General features: G+C 40.8%; 1 protein-coding gene across 1 annotated transcript; it reads right to left on the bottom strand.

The window, feature by feature from the left end:
* mfsd3 (major facilitator superfamily domain containing 3) lies at window positions 1-21,764 on the bottom strand. The gene is made up of 6 exons (XM_083979347.1): window positions 21,638-21,764; window positions 20,245-21,073; window positions 11,356-11,503; window positions 7,025-7,125; window positions 4,337-4,446; window positions 1-1,881 (listed from the first exon to the last, which is right to left on the bottom strand). The coding sequence occupies exons 2-6, from the start codon at window positions 20,942-20,944 to the stop codon at window positions 1,675-1,677; spliced, it is 1,266 nt and encodes a 421-aa protein (XP_083835473.1). The 5' UTR covers window positions 20,945-21,073; window positions 21,638-21,764; the 3' UTR covers window positions 1-1,674.
* Between the last annotated feature and the right edge of the window lie 2,462 nt (window positions 21,765-24,226).

Raw genomic sequence — 24,226 nt, 5'->3', positions numbered from 1 at the left:
ATTCACTCAGCAGTTTTATTTTTGTGCAAATCTCATGCAGCGCAGTAACTGAGACAAGAGATGTGCTTTGCAACAAGTGGATAAACCAGTAATGATGTGGCATGGCATCCCTTTATCATGTGGGTTAAAGCAGGTGCTCTTTTATTTTGTTTGCTGAGAGTGCTGTCTTGATTTAATCCAACCAAATCCTCGTCTTACCTGCCAACACGTCTCCTGTCAGCAAGACGATCCATTTTAAGACTTAATTTCTATTTATCAATGCATTTAAGCATTGATAAAGTTTTCTTCTACAGTGTACAGTACCATGGAGAGTTATAGTATATCTTATAATACATATTTCAGGCGTTTCTTTGACATGAAACACAAAAGTCGTACAATTTTATCAGCAACTGCAATTTATCTGTGGTATTGGTCTTTCAAGTTTTATTGTAAAGAAAGTTATTTTTTGAGTTCATTAAAGAACAACGTAAGACTGAGACGAGATGGCACCATGCAGTTTGTAAGGCTGACAGGATAGACCTATTCAATTGCAAAGGGAAAATATGATCATAACACTTTATTTTACAGGTCCTGTGTTTTCCCCAGGGTGAATACTATAGCAACCAGCACTTTCTCCGTTTCCCTTACAGTTGGTACCACATTGTGCTGGAATTTCACAGAAAAATATTTTAGATTTACAGCTAAAAACACATTTTTAGGAAATTAGCTGGAAAAAATGGGGCCCACAAAATAAAGCGTTACTGGGATTTTACATTTAATCAGTGGCTAATCCAACAGAATAAATGCTCCTCTGTCAACAGCTAAGCTTCCTGTTTTAAAGTGAAAACTGAAAACGTACATTGGCGAACTGTTAGTAAGTTTGGTAACATATTGTGTGCTGAAACAACAGAATGTGAATGAGTGGATACTCTACTTGGAGCATTACTGGTGCAGCATCGTACCATACAGTGCTGATACGAGGCAGTAGAGATGCATTCATTCAGAGCTGTAAACCATATAACTCGGGAGAATGACAAACATGTTAATATACAGTACAATATGATAGAACAAGCATTACAAAGTAGCGATATTGCTTTTGGCTACAGCTATTATTGCTGGCTTTTTATAAGATTAAAATGGCTCAGATGATTAAAAAAAGCTTTGATTGTATTCCCCCCAAAGTATTTTTCAGCTGTCAATACAGTAAGACTGTATGACACTGCCCGACACACTGAAACCCATAAGTTCATCACACTGACTGGATGAACCAGTCTCATCTCATCCAGAAAACTCTACTAATCCTCCCCTCCGTCCGTGTCTGCAAGTTTCATCACACTTCTGTAAATATTAAGACTTCTTCAGACAGTTTAAATGCAACATTAATAAAACATAAGGCCAGTTTTGCTAATGATATTGGAAAAAAATAACTGTTATATAATAATTGATTAAATAAAAAAAATACACTCTGAAATAGAGCACTTAACCACATGGCTGATTTCTCCTTTAAAATGGCAGAACAAGAAAGTCAACTTATTCAACATCTTTTATAATGAGATGATTTGCTGAAAGGTGAGTGTTATATTTCATGGGATCAGGGACTTTTGAGGCATCTGCATACTGGTAGTCAACCTCAAAATATTCAGACACTATTTCAGCATCCGTATCAGCCCTCTACCTTTCACCCTGATCCAGATCTTATTTGGGCTGTTCTTTGAGCTGGTGCTCTCTGAGAGCGCCAGTAAAGGTAGCCGTCCATACATGCAGGGCCGTCCCAGCGGAGAGGGTGAGGAAGAAGAGGAAGGCAACTTGGAAACCAAACCAATCGACCACACCTCCGGCCAGAGCGCTGAATGTCAGCTTCCCCAGCACCTCCAGAGTCGCCAGGAAACTGTAGTGAGTCGCCTAAAGGGGGAATGGCAGCCGAGAGGTAGGATGACAGGAAAAAAGGAGGAGGAGGAGGAGGAATGATGAGAAAAGAGATTAAAAGGAGGAGGGAAAGGAGAGGAGAGTGAGAGGAGAAAAAGGACAAGAGGGAAGGAGAGGGTTTGGGAAAGAAAGACAGACATTGTGCGTAAACAGGAGAGTGTAGTGAATGGGAAAGTAGAGAGGGCAACATGGGTGGAGAAGGTGACACTTCATTCATACCTGTAACACAACTCATCAGCTGATTGCTCTCAAACCTTCAATGCAGAACAATTAGCCACAAATCAACAGAGCGATGAGGAAAATGTGCGATTTGAAAGGTGAAAGCCTCAAAGTACGAATGGAAACGACAGTAGAAAGATACATTTAAAGAAAAGCCCGACAGCCTGAAAGAAAAAGCGTGAGATCATGGCCTGAGACGATGGAAGGAGGCCAAACGAAGAAGAGTATCTGATCCCAGCCTCAAGGCTTTCAACACAGAGAGAGAGAGAGAGAGAGAGAGAGGGAGAGAGAGAGAGAGAGAGAGAGAGAGAGAGAGAGAGAGAGAGAGAGAGAGAGAGAGAGAGAGAGAGAAAGAGAGAGAGGCAGAGATTACCTAATCTCTCTGAGCCTCCTCCCTCTGTCTGAGAGAGCAGCACATTCAGCAGGTGAGTCCAACAAAAACAGAAGGACTCTAGTGACACCTAGACCATTAACTGAACAAATTAATTCATTAGGCTCGTTTGTCTCCTGGGTTTAACAAATACTTTTAATCTTTCCATCATATAAATGTGGATTAAAATGTGTTTTCAACACACCAGGTAAACAAGGTAATCCTTCACTATATCCACAGACAGCAAATACCTAAGGCTTCTCTTACAGGAAAAAACTAATTCTGAGCAATTTGTTAATGAATGGATTAGATAACAACAAAAATTAGTGATTTAACAGAAGATTTTTTTTTTTTAAGTACAAACACTAAACCTTCTCTATAGCAGCTCCAGATCTTCCAATTGTGAGGACTTCCTGCTTTTTTTTCTGTCATTATTGAAAATGTTTTGGTTTTTGATCAGATGGTTTGATCAAATAAAGCATCTGTCTGCATTTGTCACCCTGGACTTTTCACCATTTTCTGACATTCTGTCATCGAATCAATTAATCAAATTTAAAAAAAAGGGAGACAGGTTAAAAGATGCAGCCCTAATTCTTTCCATCACATATTGATCATAAATATGAGCATGGCATGTAATTCTGAAATGTTTTTATCCATCAAAGATACCACATGCTTCTACATCCTCAAAGGACAACCCTCTCACTGAGGAACAAGGGCTGAAAATGAAGTGATGTGGTGGAGAGCTCGGACCGTATCGGAGCCGTAGCTGTGGTCTGCGGGCCGGGATAGAGAGCTTTGAGAGCCTGTGTGACCACAGCTAAGTGGAGTGCCTTTATTCTGAGCAACTTGTTTAACAGATTCGGTTTCTATCTCCTGGGGATCGTTAACAAGCACTCACACTATCAGCTTTCTGTCACTGGATAGCACCACCTTCAATAACACACACACGCACACACACAAGAAGCACAGGTGAGCTAATGCTCTCCGCGTCCGCATGCGCGTACACACACACAGATTCACACACCGACGCACTAAAAGGCAAACAGTATATGTGTCATGAGAACCTCTCAAATGATCCCTGGCTCTCATCAGCGCATGTTGTGATTGGTTCTCTTCTGTTGTTGATTTAATGTGTGACCAGATTCTGATATCTGTGCTACAGATGGGATTTTCCTTTTTCAATTTTCCCTCTCCACTTTAAGAGTGACAGCAATTTAAATGATAATTTGTCACCTTCAGAGATTGACTGAGTGATGTCTGAACGGCTGTGTGAACAACGATCACCTCCAGGCAACGATGGCCCAGTTACGACGGGGACAAAAGGAGTTATGTCAAAGAGGAGAAAACGAGAGAGGAGAGGAAAAAGTCAGAGTGGAAAAGAGAGCATTTAAAGGACTACAGAATGACAAAGAAATAGAGTGAGGTGGTAGGAGAGACAATGCTAGCGGAGGGGCGGGTGGCGGGGGGGCAAAAAGAAAAGAGGCGATGAATAGAATCTGGGTCTGCTTAGACTTTGGAGATTTTCCAGGTGTAAACAGCTGGTGAGAACTGACAGGTATAGGTGACAACAGGTGTGGTACTGTATACTGATGATTTTCATCTCCAGCCCCCACAGACAACCAAAGGAAATGACCTAACATTACAAAAGTAAAACAATTAAACGGAGGCAGACGAGAAAGAAAAAAAAGGGAAGGAAGGATATGGAGAGAAGAAAAGAAAGACTGTGGTGTGTTTGTTAACAGGAGATGACCTAACATCACATAACAAGACAATTAACACTGACGAGATGGTGACGAGAGCGCACACAACTGTTACATAAGGACAGGTAAAGTCCACCTTTACCTGAATGCTTTCCTCGGCCCTCTGAGTGCAATGCATCATGGTAGTGAAGGTGAGCGTGGTGATGAGACCGCCCAGGAAGTGTTGAACGCTCATGCTGAGGACGGCCATACCTGAGGGAACAAAACACACACGGGTCAAAATCAATCAAAACCAGGCAAAACACGCCTGAGAAAATCTACAGTGAGAAGTGATAAAAAAAAGCAGAGAACTATCAATCTCACACTGTTGTCTGCTCTGCTGCAGTGCTCCTATATTATTCTATGAAGAAGTCAAAGTAGAGAGGCAACGCAGTTGTAAACGTTAAGCAGCTGAAGTGCCTCCTCTCCTTTCTCCCACCACCACCTCCACTCCCTCCTTGTCCCCAAAACACATGTAGAGTATCCTCTGAGGGGAAGTGGCATAGCAGTGTTAGTGGGGAAACACAGAGGAACCACAGAGCCTATCTGTCTCTGCTCCCGCTAACACTGAATTATTCACTCAAGCCGCCAGAGTTTTTGCAGAATAAGACTCTACAGTCAGCGACACAAGGCTCACACACCGACTGATCAGACTGGAAGAGTGAGAAGCGGAGGGTTATCATGTAATATTGAAAAATCTGAAACTGAATGTTTTTCTGTTTCTTTTTTTTTTTTTCTTCTGGTTGAGTTTTCCTGAGATCTTTGTTCTGGGTTTAAAGTGGAGGAGGGAGAGGCCCCAACTTTCAGTCTGAGAGGTTTGATAGGGGAACAGACAACTCCAGCAGAGATGAATGGCACGGATTTGAATCCCAAATGCTTTGCGACTGGCTGTGCAAGAGAATCAGATGTGTCATTCAGACATGAACAACTAAATGGCTCTTGGGAGAGAGAGAGAGAGAGAGACAGCACCTGTCTATCAACGTCCGCTGCATGATGTACTCTTGTGCTGTATTAACACTGAACATGTGGTTCAGTACCGCAGGCCAGTGGTTCTCAACTTTTTAAAGACAGCAATGCTTAAGGCACAAGACATCAGTAAATTCCTTCACTGTTTTTTTGTCATCCCTACATCTAAACAGTTATTGGTTCCTGTCTTCATGACGACAGGCTGCTGTCCTGTGAGCTGCTCAAACAAAGTATGTTTTACAAGAGAACTTTTCTTTTGAAAAGTAACTAAAAACATTTTTGTGACAAAATTTGATGTGAAAGAAGCTTCTTTTTCTTAATGCCCCTATGCCGCTTCTTATGTTTCGACTCAAAACGATGTGCCTTGGTTTGAGTGCCTCTCAGTTGCAGACAAGCTGCAACCTTGGCTGAAGAGTGAAGCCAACATGGCAGTGCCAGATACTGCAGCTCCTCCAATAGCTGTTTCAGTCTGGCTCCTAAGACTCTTATGTTAAAATACCCAAACTTAACCACAGAAATAAAACATGTTTAAAGTCTGGTACAATAAACTATTTTTAATATATCCCTTGATGACAAATTTACTGTCAGTAAATGTATATACTGTATCACAAAATGCTGTTAATACATTCTAGACTTGAAGCCGTGGCAGCTTTCAGTGACTTGGGTTAGGAACTTTCATGTAAATATTACACAATATAACGTAATTGATTGAATGTGGGAGTTATGTGATCCTGTATTTTGAGGTGATTTAAATTTTACTGGTAATTTATTCATATGTTAGGTAACAGGTACTGTAATACTGTCTGCACTCCCTATACATGGCTTGGAAATGTAGCGTTTTAACTATTAACCAGCAAACTGCTCTTCAGAAACCTGTGGCTGATATCATGGAGGCCATCTCTATTTACAGTCGACAGTCCAGGTTCAGGTGTTGGTTGCAGGCCAATCATGGTGACAGCAGGTGTCTATTGTCAAGTACCACTGTGTGGATGTTACTTAACTTTTATATCAAATTACTGAGCTGCCATCCACACTTACAGAGGCCTCTAACATTTTCTCCTTTACCATCAGAAAGAATGCACAACACACACCTTATGTTACAAATATCCAGGGGCTGAACACACAGAGAGAAGAAAAATACAATAGTGCTGCAGTAAATTTGGTGCTTGTTACTGCTCCGATGATGTTGAGTCACAGTTCTGAACCGTTTCTTGTAATTATTTATATAACACCTTTCTGCCATTATTGGTGAGAGCATGCAGCTGTAGTTAACGTGCTGCACCATGATTTTTAGACTGTTATTATATTATAATACAAATTTATGTCATATGTCTATGAAAGCATATTGGAACCATGTTACCTGAAACTGCAAATGAATTAGTTCTTATCCTCAAGCTAATTTAACCAAATAGTTCATTACTTTAAGTGCAGTCAGTGTGACTGTTCTGCTGTTTTAATGTGTTTATCTCCATAAACTCACCTTATATACCTTGACAGTTGTCAGTGTATTTACCTGTGTCTGCATGTTAACAGGTGAGTGTTTATTCAAGGAATTAGATTTACATTTTGTGGACAAGATCAGGATCTGTGAAGTTTAAACATGTAAATCTACAGTCCTCAATAAACAACAATGTGGTACACATTTACTCTATTCACAGGCAAGAATGAAAGACTGACATCTCATCACCTGCTTGCACCACCATTTACTGTAGTGGTCTGTATATTTAACATTACAGTAATTAGTAATATGTGGAAAATTGTCTTCCAGTTTGATTGGTCCCTGCCACTCTGTCAGTGACCGTATTCGTTTCAGTCCTTTTCTCACCTTTCATCAGCGGCGATGGTTCCAGTATGGTGAGTAGAGAGCTCTGGAAGACCATGCTGACGGTTCGTAATACAAACACACGTCGCATCATAGCCCCGATGCTGAGGAAAGAGCAACAAACAACCCAGAATCAGAGAGATGTTCACCAACTTTTTTTTTTAGGTGTGTGTTATCACTGAGCAGCATGACATGTAGTGACAGTGACTCCAGGCTAGTATCATTAAATTTTGAGAGATACTGTGTTTCTTTTCATGTCACACACAATAGTCTTTCTCTCTCATACACACACATACACACACACACACAGAGAGATACATGTGTGCACGTGCATAAGTAAACAAGTCCCCAGACACTAATTGATTCCCTGTTAGTGCAAGAAAATCATCCCCCTGTGGGTCTGCTTCATGACGTAATCAATAACCTAAGGAGATCCCCAGCATGGGGAAGATAATTAATCAGTGTTAACATAAACACACACAGAAACACTCACCTACAACACAACACATACACAAAGGAGCTTGCACAGTTGTGTGACATCAGGGATTAATACTGCCAATCACCCAGAGGATGCCTGCCACTCAAAGGACTGAGCGCATGCCGCATGTTTATTTTATTTTTCTTTTGCTTGTAATTATTTATGTGTAAAAAAGACTGTGAGGAAGAAGGAGCCTGTCACATAAAGCAGAATATCTTACTTAGTTAGATCAATACACAAGGAAAGTAAAACTACTGTATAATGGTGTCATTGATTCACTGCTGCTTCATCGACCAGATACTAATCCAATTTTCTAATTTGGATTAAGAAGTGATGAAACCATTCTGCCCAGGTTGAACCTGTAAAACCAACAGTCCAAAAACTGGATTATTCAGTTTACAATAGTATTAAAATTAGGAAATGACGCAATCCCTTCCAATTGCAAATTTGGAGGTGCAACCATTTGGTTTGAAAAAGTGACAATGTGCAATTGACTAATTAATCAACTAATTATTTCAGCTCTAATAGAAAGAGTTTCTTTAAAATTTGCTCTGGGACTACAGGGGTGTGAGGCTTTTTCATTAACTCCAACAGAAATGTCTAGTCCCGTCCAAATATACAATCAATTCAGGTTTGTGAGTTCATATTACGGGAAACTATTTTACACCCTCTTTGACTCATTCATACATAAGAGATTACCTGTAATTATTTGGTAAACTCCACTAATATTTAGTCTTTACAGTCTTAAATCAACTTATATCTATTCATTTCACTTTTTTATTTCTGTACAAGACTCCTCTCTCTCTCTCTCTCTCTCTGTATCCCCCTCTCCCCCACCATCTCTCCCTCTCCACCCAGACTTTCCTTACCACTCTACTGGAAAACAATCCTGCATCATTCACATGCTAAAGACATTCTTCTCACTGCTTCTCCTTTACCTCCCGTCTCAATGACAGCCTTTCATATTATGTACTCTCAAGAGATGCTGAGGGCTGTGTGTGTGTGTCCATGCGTGCATGTGTGTGTGTGTGTGTGTGTGTGTGTGTGTGTGTGTGTGTGTGTGTGTGTGCGTGCGTGCGTGCATGTGTGTGTGTGTGAGAAAGAGAACCTGTCTGGCTGCCACCTCACACGGGCCGGGCCCGGTTAAGAATAGCCATGTTCTCAGGTTGCCAGTGGCAGTTGTAAAGGGGGTCACTCACTGACCACTCAGCCGTTTCTGATGGTGGGGAGGATAAACCTTCCAACTGAGCTTTTAGAGGTGGGACCTCAGCCTACTGCACAGCTCTTACTGTGTACATATGAGTGTGTGCATATGTGTGTGTTTGTGTGAGAGGGACAGACAGCCTCATATGATGTGATGTATGTGTGATATATAGTGAGAGATGAAGTTTTCATTTTACACAGGAAAGTAAATACCACCAAAATATCAATTCTAATATCATTTTACTCAACTCATAAATTTTAAATCTCCTTTTAAATGTAAAAATATTTGACTTACTAAAATTTGTGGCTCTGCTTAAGTGAAATTTTAAAAAAGGGATAGTACGGTAATTTCACAGTTTTAAACGGGGTGAAAGAAATTTTCTCTATTGTAGTAGAAAACAAATGTGTGTAGTTTCCTTTTTTCCCTATGAATACAACCAAATTTTCATTTATCAAACTGGATTTCAGGGAATTATTAAATTAGTATCTCCACATTCTAATTATATCAGCTGTTATAGTGGCGATTGGCGAATCTGGCGATACAACAAGGCAGTATGAGACAGATAAGAAATAAGGGGAGAGAGAGGAGGAAAAACATGCAGCAAAAGGCCACCAGCCGGATTCAAACCCGGGACACTGAGATTAGGACTACGGCTACAGGGTGAGCGCTCTACGGGGTGAGCCACCAGAGCGCCCCAGCGCTTCATTTTTTGTGTGTACAATCTTGAAACCTCATTGGATTATTTGTGTGATAAAACAATCAAATGGTTTGTTTGGGTGCGCAAAGTTAAACGTGCGATTCCCACAGACTTCTGTCAATCTTCAACAGAGCGAGATGTGTAGTAGATAATGTGTTTCTGTCTTTGTCAGTGTGTGAGCATTTTACTGCCTTTAAAAGTTACAGAGTCCTTTACAAGTGAGATGGAGAGAAAGAGTGAAAGATCAAAAGCCAAAATATGACAATGACATCTTTTGAAAGTACTCTCCCTTCAACAAAAATGTTGCCTTTGGAGACATGCTCTGTGTTTGCTAGTGTCACTTTACAAGAAGAGAGAAAAAAAAAGCTGGGAGCCAGCTGAAAACACGACACAAAGACAGAAAGACTGACATCAGACAGAGCACAGAGGAAATGATACATGTCAACAAATCAAGCGAGCACACAAACGCAAGCAGTACAAACACAGAAGCAGAAGACACAACTTCACCTCTCCATTAATTGACACACTGCGCCCCTAATAACCCTGTAGTAGGGTTTAGTGTTTTAGCTAAACAGCTAATTACTTTCTTGGTGTGAATGGAAGGAGGGAATTCTGGTTCGGTGTCCAGTAATACATTGTGTGGAAACTAACACGTTATATTTCATAAAGGCATTGTTATTTATAGTTCCCATTACATCACACTGGCCATAGGCAGCAGGGCTGTGCTATAATGTGATCCTAGTATAAGCAGACGTAAATCCTTATGCAACGAAGGTCAGGCACAAATGGCACAATGTCAATGTGCTGAGGGGGGAAATATGTAAAGGTTAAATACAACACTACAAATATGTTTCAACAACATCCTATGGAAATTTCTCTTGATGACATTTTAACACTGTATACCTGTGCTAAAATACCTATTGAAGGAGAATACTGGTATTTAAAGCTGCTTTGATATATTAATCCAAAAGTCTGTCAACATCTTAACATCTGTCTGTAAATTTGAGAATTAAATTCAACCAGAGTTGCACGTTGTCGCGGTGCACGAGTGTGTGTGATGGATTTGCTGCTCATGCTGTTCTCACACCACACTCCAGACACAGGGGGTCCCTGAGCTCTCAAACAACGCTATGTTTACTTAAATTACTGCACACACGCAGGCAGAGAGACAGACAGGTAGACACACACACACACACACACACACACACACACACACACACACACACACACACACACACACACACACACAGAGGCACAGGGTGATATGGGAGAGGTAAAGCAGGAGGAGGAACACGGCATGACAGTGGGAGCAGCAGAGTGAAGAGCTGGAGGATGATGATGGTAATGGACTGGTAGAGCAGGTGAGACTGACATGTGCATCTAAAGCTCCCATTTCTTTTGCCAACATTGTTGCAATGTTTAAAACTGGCTTTTCTTTGTTCAGAAATTCCTCTTACTGTCAATGAACAGACACATTCATGTGTGACAGACACATTCATGTGTGAATATTCACATATATTATTTGCATGTTTATGAGCGTACAACAAATACCCTAACGATGTTGACAGTTGATTGGAGAAAACAGGATATCTGAGGACACAGGACATCACCTCAGGCTCTGTCAACCTGTGATGTACTTTCTTTTTTTTTTCTTCTTTTTTTTACATGTTCTCCTAACGAAAGATTTGTGGATTTATTAAAGGAATAACTGGCAGATCATGAAGTTAACTGTCAGCTGCAGCCCAAGTGAATACTGGACTACTTGTTTAAAAAAAAAAAAGTGGATTTCTGTGTAGTCTTTGACTTTAGCAATCAGGGAATTGTGTCTGATCTCCAAACCAAACTAAACTCTGCAAAATGGTATAACTGAAAAGCTTTCAGTCACAAAATACTAATGTAAAACAACCAAAAACAACCAAAACAATGGTGAGAATGACTGTGTCGATGAAGTCAACCTGAACTGAGCGAGCAGGAGGCCTCCCAGGGACGACCCGCAGATAGAGAAGCCCATGGCGATGATGCCGTTCCAGAAGCCGAGCTCCCTGGCCGTCATGTGGTGATCCAACAGGAAAAGAGGAAACATGGTCACTGCACCCTGCTCACCTGCACAGACAGAAGGAAGATGTATGAGAAAGACAAGAGGAGGTTGGAATTAGTTGCCTGGTCAAATATAAAGAATTGGTGCAAAACATACATCATGTGATACTGTATGTACTGCATGTTTCTGACTAAGCACAGCTACTTTTCACATACAGTAAATATGTGAGACATCTCCTGAGTACACACGCCTGCTCCAATCACATTGAAATACAATGAGGATGATGAACCAAAGTGTTTAGCCTGCAAGGCTGAACAACATGGTTTTCCTGAGATGACGACTGCAGAATCAAATACAGCACACTGACACGCGGCACACCTAGGCCTATTCCTGGAAAGTGTCAATAATAGATGCCTGACAAGAAAAAGAATACCCTCAGACGCTTTATCAAACGGGGGCCTAGCACTTTTCATAAAACACAAAAAGGAAAACACAACAAAAACAGAAAAACTTCCACAGATGAAACAGACCTCACAAAGACCTTTCAGTCAAAATAAAAAGTTTCTGTCAGACAGTAAGACTTTCTCTGTGTGGCGTTGAGTGTGGGGGTAATGTTCTGCTGAACATTACAGTAAAATATTCAGTGGCACCGACTATACGCCATTATTATATTAATGGAGACTGACTTCAGAAAGACAGTGGGACCAAGGAGCTGCGTGAGTGACAGCTTGGCTCCCAGACTGCTGTCAAAGACGACGCAACACAACTGACGACTCACTCACTCAGTCAGCCAGGAGACAAACAAAAATAGAGAAAGAGGTGAAAAAAAGACAGATGAAACAGACTGGAATAAAAAATAATAATAATAAGAGAAAGTCGAGAAGCTCCCAGTGATAGGGAGTGCAGCGACAGAGAGCGAGTGTCACCGCTGTAACAGTGGTGTGAAAACCCAGCAGAAACGTGGGGTAGAAGATGTGGATTCTCTGTGTAGGAATCACTTGCCTCTCGCTTCTGTCATACATGTTTCACTGCTGCCAATTTACACTGGTAAAACACACAGGGACGACTACAGACAAGCCGGCTGTGAAAGTCAAATTAGCTGATAACATAGGCTTGTAGCGTATCCATATACATCCATATGACATGTTTCGATTTTCTTTTTCTTATAAAGTAACATAATAAACAAAAGAGAGGAGAGAGTGAAAAATAAATGAGGAGACAAAGAACTACCACCACTGCCAGTCTACAAAGGTCCCTAACATCACAGTACATACACTTAACAATATATTGCCTGCACTACCGCAGAGCAATAAAGCACATTTATCACTTCACTAATATTATGACACTAACTCATCTAAGTTTATTCATCACAATTCTGAACAGACTGAATCTCACATAATCAATCTGGAGGAACTAAAAGCACCAGAAACCAGATAAAACCCAAAGTTCAACCAGTCATAGAGCTCACAGTCCATGCTGATGTGTACAGAGTTGTAATAGTTCATTAAGGAAAATGATCATGCACTGAAGTACCAATAAAATACTCCCACTAACACTGTTACCTAACTAATTGTGATTAATATTAAAGCTTAAATCATTAGTCAATGATGTGAATCGTCAACTGACAGATATTGAACTGACAAACTATTTTTAAAACTGATTAATAACCCATTTGCCTCTTCACAAATTAAAAGAGAAGAGAATCAGTTTTAATCATATATCAAAGATTTCTATCTTTGGGTTGTGGACAGATACTGTAATCAGATAAAACAAGCTATTTATAAAGGACAAGTCTAATTGGTATTTACATGTTATTGTCAAAGTGATTTACCCCTAACCCCAATAAACTGAAAAAAAAGACACAATAAAAAAGATTAGCTCCTATTGTTGAGCCCTACAATACTGAACACAGGAAGATTCTGATGACAGACCAATAGTTTGATTTGGCATTGATTAACCTTACTTCACCTCTGAGGAAAAGAGAACAATATCATGTGCAGATGAAATGACGGGTAATCCTTGGAACCGAGTCCTCAGAGGAAACAGGAAGCTGTTTGTATTGATCTGATTAAAGGTAATGCAAAACAAAACCCAAAAATAAAAAAAACAAAAACAGGATTCTGCTGGCGAATATGACACACAATGCAATTATGGGAATTTTTTTTTTGACAGTAAATTTCCTTAACTAAACTTTTATTAGCAGATCTTCATAATATAAGACAACATTACCACCACCCCACACACCCAGTGGGAGCTGCACTGATACACTTACACACTCTCTGTGCATTATTCACATGATAGTCTGTCACCCTCTGTACTGAACTGTTCTGAGTTGCATCAACTGTGCAGTAACCATATTAGTCATAATAAAGTAAACATTGGCAGCAGCAGTACCCATGATGCCTGGGTTGTTTACCCATGGTTCTGTGCTCCCGTGCCTGTCTGCCTGTTGTTTAGCTCAAAGCTCCGAGCTTTCACAGTCCTGCCTTCAACTAATTATTTCTTTAAAGAGGGGGGTTGGGGGGAGGGCGTGCAGACAAACACAACCACGCTGATTATTCCTTTCTATAAATATTCTCAAAGCAACAATTGTCCATTTCAGCAGGGATTTCATTAGACATCCGCAAAGATTAAACAAGCAGAGTGGAGGGGAAGGAGGAAAGGGTGGAACAAGCGTGAAGGGGGGGGGGGGGGGGGGGGGGGGGTGAGCGGGATAGATCGGGGAGAAAGAGGGAGAAGTGGAGGACTATGGGAAAGTAAGTGATAGTGAAAATCAAATGAAGGAGAGAGAGAGGCCAGTAGGTAAATCAAAGGAGTTTTTTCTGGGGGGGGTACTAAGATGTAGTGCAGGAAATGACAATCATAATACATTCATTTAAAAAAAGAAAAAGAAGAAGATGCGAGTTAAACACGACTGGAGAGACAGAAGAGCAGCCAGGGATGTAGACAGAAGAAGAGGAGGGGGCAGATGAACAGAGACATTGTTAGGAGGTTAGTGAAGAGGAAACAGAGGAGAGATGGCAGGCTCAAAGAAAACTCTGTGTTTATGTTTACATTCGCCTCAGAAAGACAAAACAATTTAACATGAGGAGAGAAAGTGACAGACAGAAAGGAGGGAAGTTGTTCTATTTATCCCAGTTATTTAAAGGTGCTTCATGACACGATCAATCAGACTATGATTGACTAGACTAAAAGCTCTAGCAGGGTACAAGTCCACTGACACTAGGACGTACAGGCCCTGCAAACCTCTTTATTAAACAGCTTCTCTACTGCAGTTTGAACAGTTATTATCAAAGCACTTCACATTAATAAACCACTAGCAGATTAACTACTAATAGGTTTGGTAACATGGATTTCATCAGAAATCTGCTTGTTCCCCTGCTGCATGTTAGGTAACTTTGATGGAACAAAACAGAAAGAGGTCACTGAGGCAGCAGTGAAAAAAATAGCCAAAATTACTGTTTTTTAGGTGACAAAAAAAAAATACTGAGCATTAAAATAGATGTAATTTTAAGCAAAGCATAGGACACTTGATAAATGTAGCAACATCTTCAATGGTGATAAACAAAACACTACCACAAACAGTTTGACACAGAGTTCCCCCCAGGCTGGCCAGTCAAGCTTGTTTTATTGCCGTCAATTACAAGTTATTTTTGCAACTTTGCCACTATGCAATACGAAAAGGTTTGTCACATGACAAATGTATCTATGATAATTGAATAAATAGAATAAAATAAAGCTATTTTCGGCTTTAAATCCATTATTAGCTCAACCAGTGAAATGTTCCTCCTGGCTGTAACATAAGCTCCAAACCTGATCGATACGCCACTGTACTTAACACTTGGAGAGGTGTTGTCTTTTTACGAAATTCTACACCCTTTTCCTCAAATTTCCTTATAGAGAGGCCAATAACTTTATCGGTCCACAAGACTTGTTTCCAAAATGTACCTTTGCAAACGTTTATTGCTAGATTTTGCAGCGTGGACAAAGGAAACAGTGGAGTAGAAAACCAGTTCTCCAGAGTCAGTGATGTTTCTGAAGATCTTTTGCAGTCAAACAGAGATTTTGGTTTGCCTAGTAATCCTGCAAGGAGTTTCATTGGTCTTCCAGACCTCGACAACCTCAACCATCCCTCTTAAGTGCCTTTTCTTAAATATATTATAACCAGGGGAAATTGCTGCCTGAATATGTTTTACTGTCTCCTTATAGTCGTCTCCTTTTTTGTGGGAAACAATTATTTCCAGTTTCAGAGAGTGCTATGCTACTGCTTAGAGGAGCCCATAACTACTGACTGTTGGCACAAGGGTTGAGGAATCTGACGCTGAGTATTCATAAAGCTTTGAAATTTACATCACCTGCCTTTTCCTAACAGTGACCGTGAACAAGCCATTTTCTTCAACTCGGAGGGAAACAACTGTTAGCAATAGCAAACCTTAGGTGTGTGTGTGTGGTAGAAGGGGGTTGGGTGGTAGTATAGTCAGGGATCAGAGTAAAGGAGAAGTGAGGTGAGGGTTGAGGGGTCAACAAGGACACTGGGGTCAAATCCTGACCTCAACGCCACAGCTTAGACAAAAGAGCCAACAAAGCAGGAGGGATCACTGAGGACATCCAGCAGAACGACATCATCGCTCCCTGCAGAGAGCCTGGTAAACAGAGTCAGGTTCATACATACTACATGCTTCGGCACAACACGTAAATATAATGGCCTATGTGCGCACACCTTTCAGGTCTAAAGTCTGCCTGAGGACAAAACAGTAAACAGAGCCTGGTCTATACCTTTAAATATTAGTCTACTGCTAACTCACACACACATTAGGTCCATGCAGATCAATGCAGATGTCAAGAAGTTCTTTGTGGCCCTGGGGGCTCATGAACATGGGAACATACACTACTACACAAAGTAGAAGCAAACAACAACCACTGTCTCTGGGTTGCTGGGCTGCCTGTGTTTATTTCCTGAGAAAATAAGGCAATATCAGTATCCAATTAGGACTTTAGAGCAGATGCACTGTCCTCATCATTTTCAACGATTTGCAGCAACTTCAGAACTACAGAGGCTTTTAATGTAACACAAACACTTTACAGTGACTTCTGATAAAATTGCCATTATAGCCCACCTACCACACTCAATAACCCTAGACACAGCTCAAAGATAATTGAAGCAGAAGATGCACCTGGCCACACTATTTGATCTTTAACAAAAATGTTCTACAAATATTGTTTTCAGCTCAGTCTGGGTCTTTGGGCGTAGATTGGTGGGCAGAAATATCAATTTACAATTAAATGTATGACACGGTGAAGTGTACAAAAATAAGCATAACAGTTTTCATACTGAAAGGAATGTTAAATTGACAGAGGTGTTGCTGAAACACATTAAACTCATTAATCTCAACATATTATTGTTTTGTAATGTGATCAAAAGTGTTGTTCAATTTGTTATTTAACTTACATGCACCAACAGGCCTTTCTTATCAATGATTATACATTTGAGACGGCTCATCCTGCTGATTTTCTGATCAGTAAATAATCCAAATCTTACGTAAACTTTGGATTTAGATTTACTAAAGAAGATTTATGTGGCAAAGAAAATATGGAAAGAATATATTTAATATAATAATATATTTTTTAATCATGGAGATCTTGTACACATGCGTCAAAGCATGGATAAAAGTGTTTTTTTCTGTTGCCATTTTGCTCTCTGTCTCTCTCTCAGGGCACCATGTGGTGGTTGTTCATTAATTCATCCCCTCCTTCAGCCTCCCTCCCCGCAGTCCCTTTTTTTTCCCCTCTGGAAAATACCCCCCACTCCCTTCCCAAGTTTCTCTCTTGTCTCATTCCCACTCTTCCACCTCCCTTCATCTCTCAAAACTCCATCACCTCCCAAATCCGCCACCGTCCACTCCTGTTAATGTCCACACAGTGTTTCTGGACCACAGGTCTCAAATCCACAGCGATGTTGTGTGAGAGTCTGTACATATTTATAGTGTATAGAGTAAAACAAGGCACCAAATACTCTCAATATACAGTTAATAATTTCTAAACTAGAAATTATGCATCAATAGTTTGTTTCTTATATTTATATCAAGAAGATTTAACAAATATCAAATTATTTTTACCTAATGCGCTGTGTATTTTTGTCATTAACTCTTACAGCTGTCATTTCGGTGGGAAAGATTAAAGGGGAGTTTTTGAACCAAGCGTCTCTTGTTCTGTGCATCCATCCATCCTGTCGTCCACCTGGTCATTTCCCACAGAAAGCCACCATCCCCTCTCACCACCATTTACATCTCTTGTCAAATATACAAGGCTACTGTCTTTAAAAAGTACTAGCAGTGATGTGCGCAGCAAGGCAGCATGAGTCACACCAGGCATCTGTGCTTAATTGAAAAAAAAAAACAATACAAAAGTAATTGGGAATTGCCAGTAAAAAAAATTTGTTAATTTGAAGATGTCAAGGTGTTGATATAGACGACAAAAGAGCAGTAAAATAATGATTTTCCTTAAATCTCCCAATTATAGTAATTACCATTTGAGTGTGCAATATGTACAGCTAATAAGGACTGCCAGTTTAGCAATAATTGCTCAGTGTTTCAGCTATTTCTCATGTGAACATAGATCAAGGCTTATGACAACATGATAAAAAAATGTTTCTATCAAATATTTGAGCTCATGACATGTTCACAAGTCCTCCCTTTATATACCTCCTTTCTATCCTTATTCCTTTGCATTTTCTCTCTCACCAGCACCTCCCTCCCTCCCCTTCGCACCCCCCATCCACCTCTACTAGTCCACCCAGACAGTTCTCCCATCTCGCATGTGGCCTCAGATGGCACAGGGGTCACAGTTTAGACATGAGGCTCTCACTGATTGGCCACAGTTTTGGACGCAGAGCACAAACTCAGAGTTCATTAGGGAAAGATGAGAGAGAGGAGGGGTCTGTGTGAGTGAGTGTGTGTGTGTGTGTGTGTGTGTGTGTGTGTGTGTGTGTGTGTGTGTGTGTGTGTGTGTGTGTGTGTGTGTGTGTGTGTGTGTGTGTGTGTAGCGTGGGGGGGGGGTTCAGACAGGCAGATCACCGGTCTCACACAAACATACCCACACACCCCTTGAACAAAAACAATACTGTCTCACATAGGCAATTACACTGGCACATCCAGGCCTAATCTAAAATATTACACAATCCTTATTTGATGCAAAGGTGGAAAACATTTAGACTATTGCAAAGAAGTGCTAACAAGTGACATGACTGTTAATGTATCTACACAGCTCAATCACAATCTCAGAGTAATTATTGTTGCAATCATGAGCATCAGCCGACAGTGCGTGTGTGTGTGTGTGACAGGGAGAGTGCTGGGGGGCTGCTCCCTAGACAGATTAGGGGGTCCAGCCAGCCTTCATATTTTGTCTAGTAGTGTCGTCTGCTGGGGCTCATCCGATTACTGAGCCACCCTTAACACTCTCAAAAAACACACACACACACACAGACACACACGCACGCACAATTTAAAAACAAAGGCATATACATACATGAACATCCACAAGTAAAGACTATGCAAATGTGCAGAGACAATTATATTCCCACCGCCCACGTACACATAAACACACATCAGCGTGATGTGCCGTCTTCCATTTCAGTTTCTGAACGCCACAGACACAAAGACACTCTAATCCTTACATAATCCCCTTCTGCTACCAAACACCAAACTCTGGTCATATCAACTCTTTCTCCCACACACACACACACACAGGCCTGACTGTTTCAAAACTACTTTCATATTTTACTTTCTAACTGGGACTAACTCATTCACATAAAAAACAAACTGCCTGCATGAACTTAAAGGTAGGCTATGTAACTTTTGCTGAGCAGCGGCCACTGTGGCCCCAAGTGGCAACTGCAAGTAGTAGTTCATGTGAAAACAGTAGCTCAAATAGTTAAGAATCAGAAAGTCAGCAAATTGACTCAGTACCCCATCAAAATTAATCTGAAATTTGCAAATATTAACTTAACACCAGCTACTATAAACAACTGGGCACAAAAGTCCTGGTAAGATTGGAGCAGCAAAAACCCTTTGTGCAGTGCAATTAAAAGTTGAATGTTTTTATTGCATATTAATTCAAATTTTCATTGCAAGGGGAAATGTGTTTTTAATTATTTCATCTTGTTCCGTAGTCTGCAGTCACACTAACGTTGTTTTCTTGTTAAAGTGCCCTAGGTTTATACTTGTGTACTGGTGACAATAAAAACAACTGTTTTATATAAGCAGGACTGTATTTTCCAATGTGCATATGGACCTGTTAAAACAAGATAAAACTGCCTTGCGACAACTACTCTCCAAATCCTCGTCTATACACTCAGTCCTGAGGTTAGTCCTCATTGACATGTCAACAGAGACATCTAGTGGTGATTTCCAGGCACTACATAAACGCAGGGAAAGGGTGCAAGTGGTGCTCGCTGCAGAACCACAAGGGTGGGGGAAAGTGAGCAAAACTTTTCATTACTTCAAAGATTTTTTTTTCTGTCTTTCTGTTTGTGAACAGAAATAAATAAAAACTGGTTAATCTGATTGTCTTTCACTTCTTCTTTCTTTACCAGGCTCCTGTCTGTGATGATCATTCAAACTCAACTTGATGCAGTGAAATGGTCAATCAACTACTTAATCTACAGAGAATTAATCTGCCACTACTTTGATAATTGATCATTTTTCTTGGTTATTTATCATGCAAAGACCTCAGTCTTTCTTTGGTCTTCTGGTGCAAGAATTTGCCACCTTCATTGTCAATAAATTCTTGTATTTTTGATCATACTCACCCAGTTTGTATGTCAGGACGTACAGGACTGTCCATGGTGTGCCCGGTACTGCCAGCATCTTCCTCCACACTCTCCATGGCCTCATCACATCCGCTCCCTGCCCTCCCCTCCTGCTGCCATCTGTCTGCTGGCCCCTCATGGGCTCATCATCCAGCAGCGGGCCCCCCCACACGAACAGCGCCACGCCTGCATACACAAACGTCAGCAACATGAACATCCAGCTCCATCCAGCCACGTCAATCACCGCCAGCAGCCCGCCTCCAGCGAACACCGACCCAGCTTTGTAGCCCACCACTTGGGCTGTGTTGCCCAGCCCCAGCTCCCCACGACCTTTCAGCAACCCCACTGCAGCCCCATCTACAGCAATATCCTGGACAGAGGCCAAGGTGTTCATGGCCAGCAGTGTTCCTGCTACTCCCCAGATATGTGCCTCTGGAGCCAAGGCAGCACTGGAGAGGCATGTCAGAGCCAGCCCCGACACTGTCGCCACCAGCCAGTGGCGCTTGGTGCCAAGCCGGTCGATCAGGGGAGCCCAGAGCACCTTAAGCACCCAGGGGAAGTAGAGGATCTTGGTGAAACCGATACGTGTGAGAGAGTGACCGGCTCCACGCAGGTAGACAGGAAGCAGGGAAGACTGGAGGCCATAGGGGATGCCCTGGACGAAGTACAGCAGGCCCAAAAACACTAGTTTGTCATTCATGATCTAACTCCGAGCGTGACCCTCTCACTGAGCAGACAGTGCAGTGGTCCATTGGTCAGGTCACTGTCATCACTCAGACTGAAGGGGAGAGCTGCTCCTGGACTGGCTGACCCAGATGAAGTGACAGACCTGCAATGAACAGACAGGAGTGTAGGTTATGAAGAGTTACTGATGCTGAAGCTATAATGCTGTTGAAGAAGACACGGGGTGGCGACAGGCTTTCAAAGCTCCTGCAGACAGCCTTAAAAGGACCGGTCCTTTTTACATCTGTTATAGTGCTGCTCTCGTCTGCCCAGCTCAGTTACCAGTGACGGTAGCCTGGCTAGCATTTAGCCCCCTCAAAGTCACACAGCATGATTTATGGTCATGAAAATTAAAATGTCATGGTGACCTCGTTTGACTGAATCATTTAACTTGTACCAACACACAAACGTGTCTTTTCCTCCGTGTCACTGTGCTGACATGTTGTAATAGTTATAGGTTAGTTTCTTTGAAAAACTGACAGACTAGCCGCCGTTAGCTCGCTAGCTGCTGAGCTAAATCTAGTGAACTAACAGTTTTAAAACACAACTGTGACGCCCGTCAGAAACATCTGCAGACGGCGGCACTGAGGGAAAACAGGTCATATCTGTTATAAGACAAAATAGTATCACATACTGGGAAAGAAAGTTAGATAGCCCAGCGAAGGCTAACCTGACAGGGTGCTCCGCTTGTTTATAGTTGAGGTCTGAGCTAGGAGGTTGCCAGGTCGTGTGACAGAAATCCCTCTTCTGCGGATGGCAACCCAAGTACGTAGACGGGGCGCCAGGTTCCCTTCCACTGTTCAAGACCATAGATAGACTGTAAGACTCAAGTCACTCCTGAACCTATAGCCACTTGCCTACCCAGCCTGGCAAACTTGGACCCACATATTTGTAAGTGAAGTAATTTCATAATCATCCAGGCTGGTGTGCTATGTTGACATATCAGATATATGCATAGAGTGTATTGTATCAGAGATAGATAGATAGATAGATAGATAGATAGATAGATAGATAGATAGATAGATAGATAGATAGATAGATAGATAGATAGATAGATAGATAGATAGATAGATAGATAGATAGATAGATAGATAGATAGATAGATAGATACATACATAGCCTACATACATACACATACATACATACATACATACATACATACATACATACATACATACATACATACATACATACATACATACATACATACATATATACATACATACATACATACATACATACATACATACATACATACATACATACATACATACATAGGCTACATACATAACCCTAACCCTTGGCCTTCATATGAAAAGCTTTTATAGAATATCCAAGCTCCTCCAAGGGTATGTCTTGTAACATTATTGATACACATCAAATCCCATTCATCTATCAATATTTCAGCGTGGCAGAGTGGGGACACCACTGTTTCAGGCAGACTACGCAATAATGATTTACAAATCATAATCAGCATCAATTATGACAAAATTATTGCATCAAAGACTGAAAAGCAGAGTCAGAAAGTCACTGACATTGTGGTGGTTATTCCTCAGCGGAGTCAAGACTGACTGATGGACGGACCAACAGACAGATATATTATATGATAGTGGCTAAATCTAACACATATCTAACAAGCTAAATGCTACCATAAAGCTTGCTAGCCTAGGCTTACAGATTTTCTGGTGGAATCCCATGTGTTTTTATCTGGGGAAATCTACATTTAAATCATATATTATAATCATATATTTAAATCTATTTAATCCATGACTAATTTATATTAACTCCTTACAAACTGACTAGATAGATAGATAGATAGATAGATAGATAGATAGATAGATAGATAGATAGATAGATAGATAGATAGATAGATAGATAGATAGATAGATAGATAGATCCTAACCCTCCAGAACCCCCTCCCCCCGTGTGCCCCGGACTGCGTGCGGCCCAACACCTTACCCTATATCTAACTGTGTCTGCAATTTCATATTCTATTATTATTATTATTTTATTTTTATTTATTTTTTTCCCTTTTAATTAATTAATTATTTTAAGAAATGTGTATGTTGTGCATTAAAACCAGGGAAAGGGGGTGTTATGAAGTGTCCCCTTTCCTTTACCTAAGCTGGTGTGATGTGCATTAAAAAAGCTGATGAGCCACCCGGGAGAGGCGGGGGGAGGCCGGGAGGGGCAAGGAGACGACAGGCCAAGATCCCCCATGCTTGGCCCAGCAGGGGCCCGAGTAATGTTAATATTAATAGATGAAGTTTAAAGGGAGTTATTATAGTAATAGTGGTAGTGGTCTGTTATCCTTCCCCCTCCTCCTCCTCCTCCTCCTCCTCCTCCTCCTCCAAAAAAAAAAAAAAAAAAAAAAAAAGAGAAAGGAAGAGAAAAATAAATAATTTATAATAATAAAAATAGCAACTGCAATAATGACAACATGGCAATAGATGGTAATGTTAATTATGATGAGAACGGTAGTGCTGGTGTGTATGAGAAACAACAAACAAACAAAAATACATAAAATAAAAATACTAAAAAAAGCACAGCTCAAATATTTTTATATGCTGCATTTTATTTGAACTTTATATTAGAGAAAGTGAAAGTATAATACAGTTGTTTAAGATTGTGTGTGGTGTTTTTAATCATAATTTTTTTTTAAATAATAGTAATTGATTTAAAAAATATTTTTATCAGTAATTTTTATCAATTACTAGACATTTCAGGTGACCCCATTTGAATTCCAGGCGACCCCACGTGGGGTCCCGACCCCAACGTTGAAAAACACTGCCCTAACCCTTAGAAAAAATGAGACAGCACAAATAGGCCTTCATATAAAAAGCTTTTATTTGGAGAATATCCAAGCTCCTTCAAGGGTATGTCTTCTACTTAACATTATTGGCACATGGAAGTATGTGTACATCATGAACTGTATACCGTATCCTTTTGCAGCTACAAGATGTTCACTGACTTTAGCCTCCTTTCAAGCACCATATAGACTCTAATTAGCAGTGTAAGGCTGAGGACTGTATGTCTAATGGAAAACTGCTGGGATAAGAGTGCTGGAAGGAAAGAAATAACTTGGACAAAAAATATCTGTTGAAGCAGTGCAATGTTAAGCTCTTTGCTGTTAATGTCTTCTATAATGTTGAGACAGACTCGAAGAGAAAAGACAGTCTTGTCAGGTCTCCACAAGAACACAGGGCACAATATGTGTCATGAGATTACAGGTCATTTTCCACAGCCCTACATGGTAGTG

Source organism: Trachurus trachurus, assembly GCF_905171665.1.
Source record: "Trachurus trachurus genome assembly, chromosome: 9".
Lineage (NCBI taxonomy): Eukaryota > Metazoa > Chordata > Actinopteri > Carangiformes > Carangidae > Trachurus > Trachurus trachurus.
The sequence above is the reverse complement of the archived record's forward strand: the minus strand, read 5'-3'. Positions and strand labels throughout refer to the sequence as shown.

Bases quoted from the DNA above. Each gene is read 5' to 3' on its own strand.
- mfsd3 (XM_083979347.1), bottom strand. From the start codon at position 20,944: ATGAATGACAAACTAGTGTTTTTGGGCCTGCTGTACTTCGTCCAGGGC. The intron at 7,126-11,355 runs GTTGACTTCATC...CTCTTTCCTCAG, and splicing joins CTCCTGCTCGCTCAGTTCAG to CATCGGGGCTATGATGCGAC. The intron at 4,447-7,024 runs GTGAGAAAAGGA...TTGTTCCCTCAG, and splicing joins ACCATCGCCGCTGATGAAAG to GTATGGCCGTCCTCAGCATG.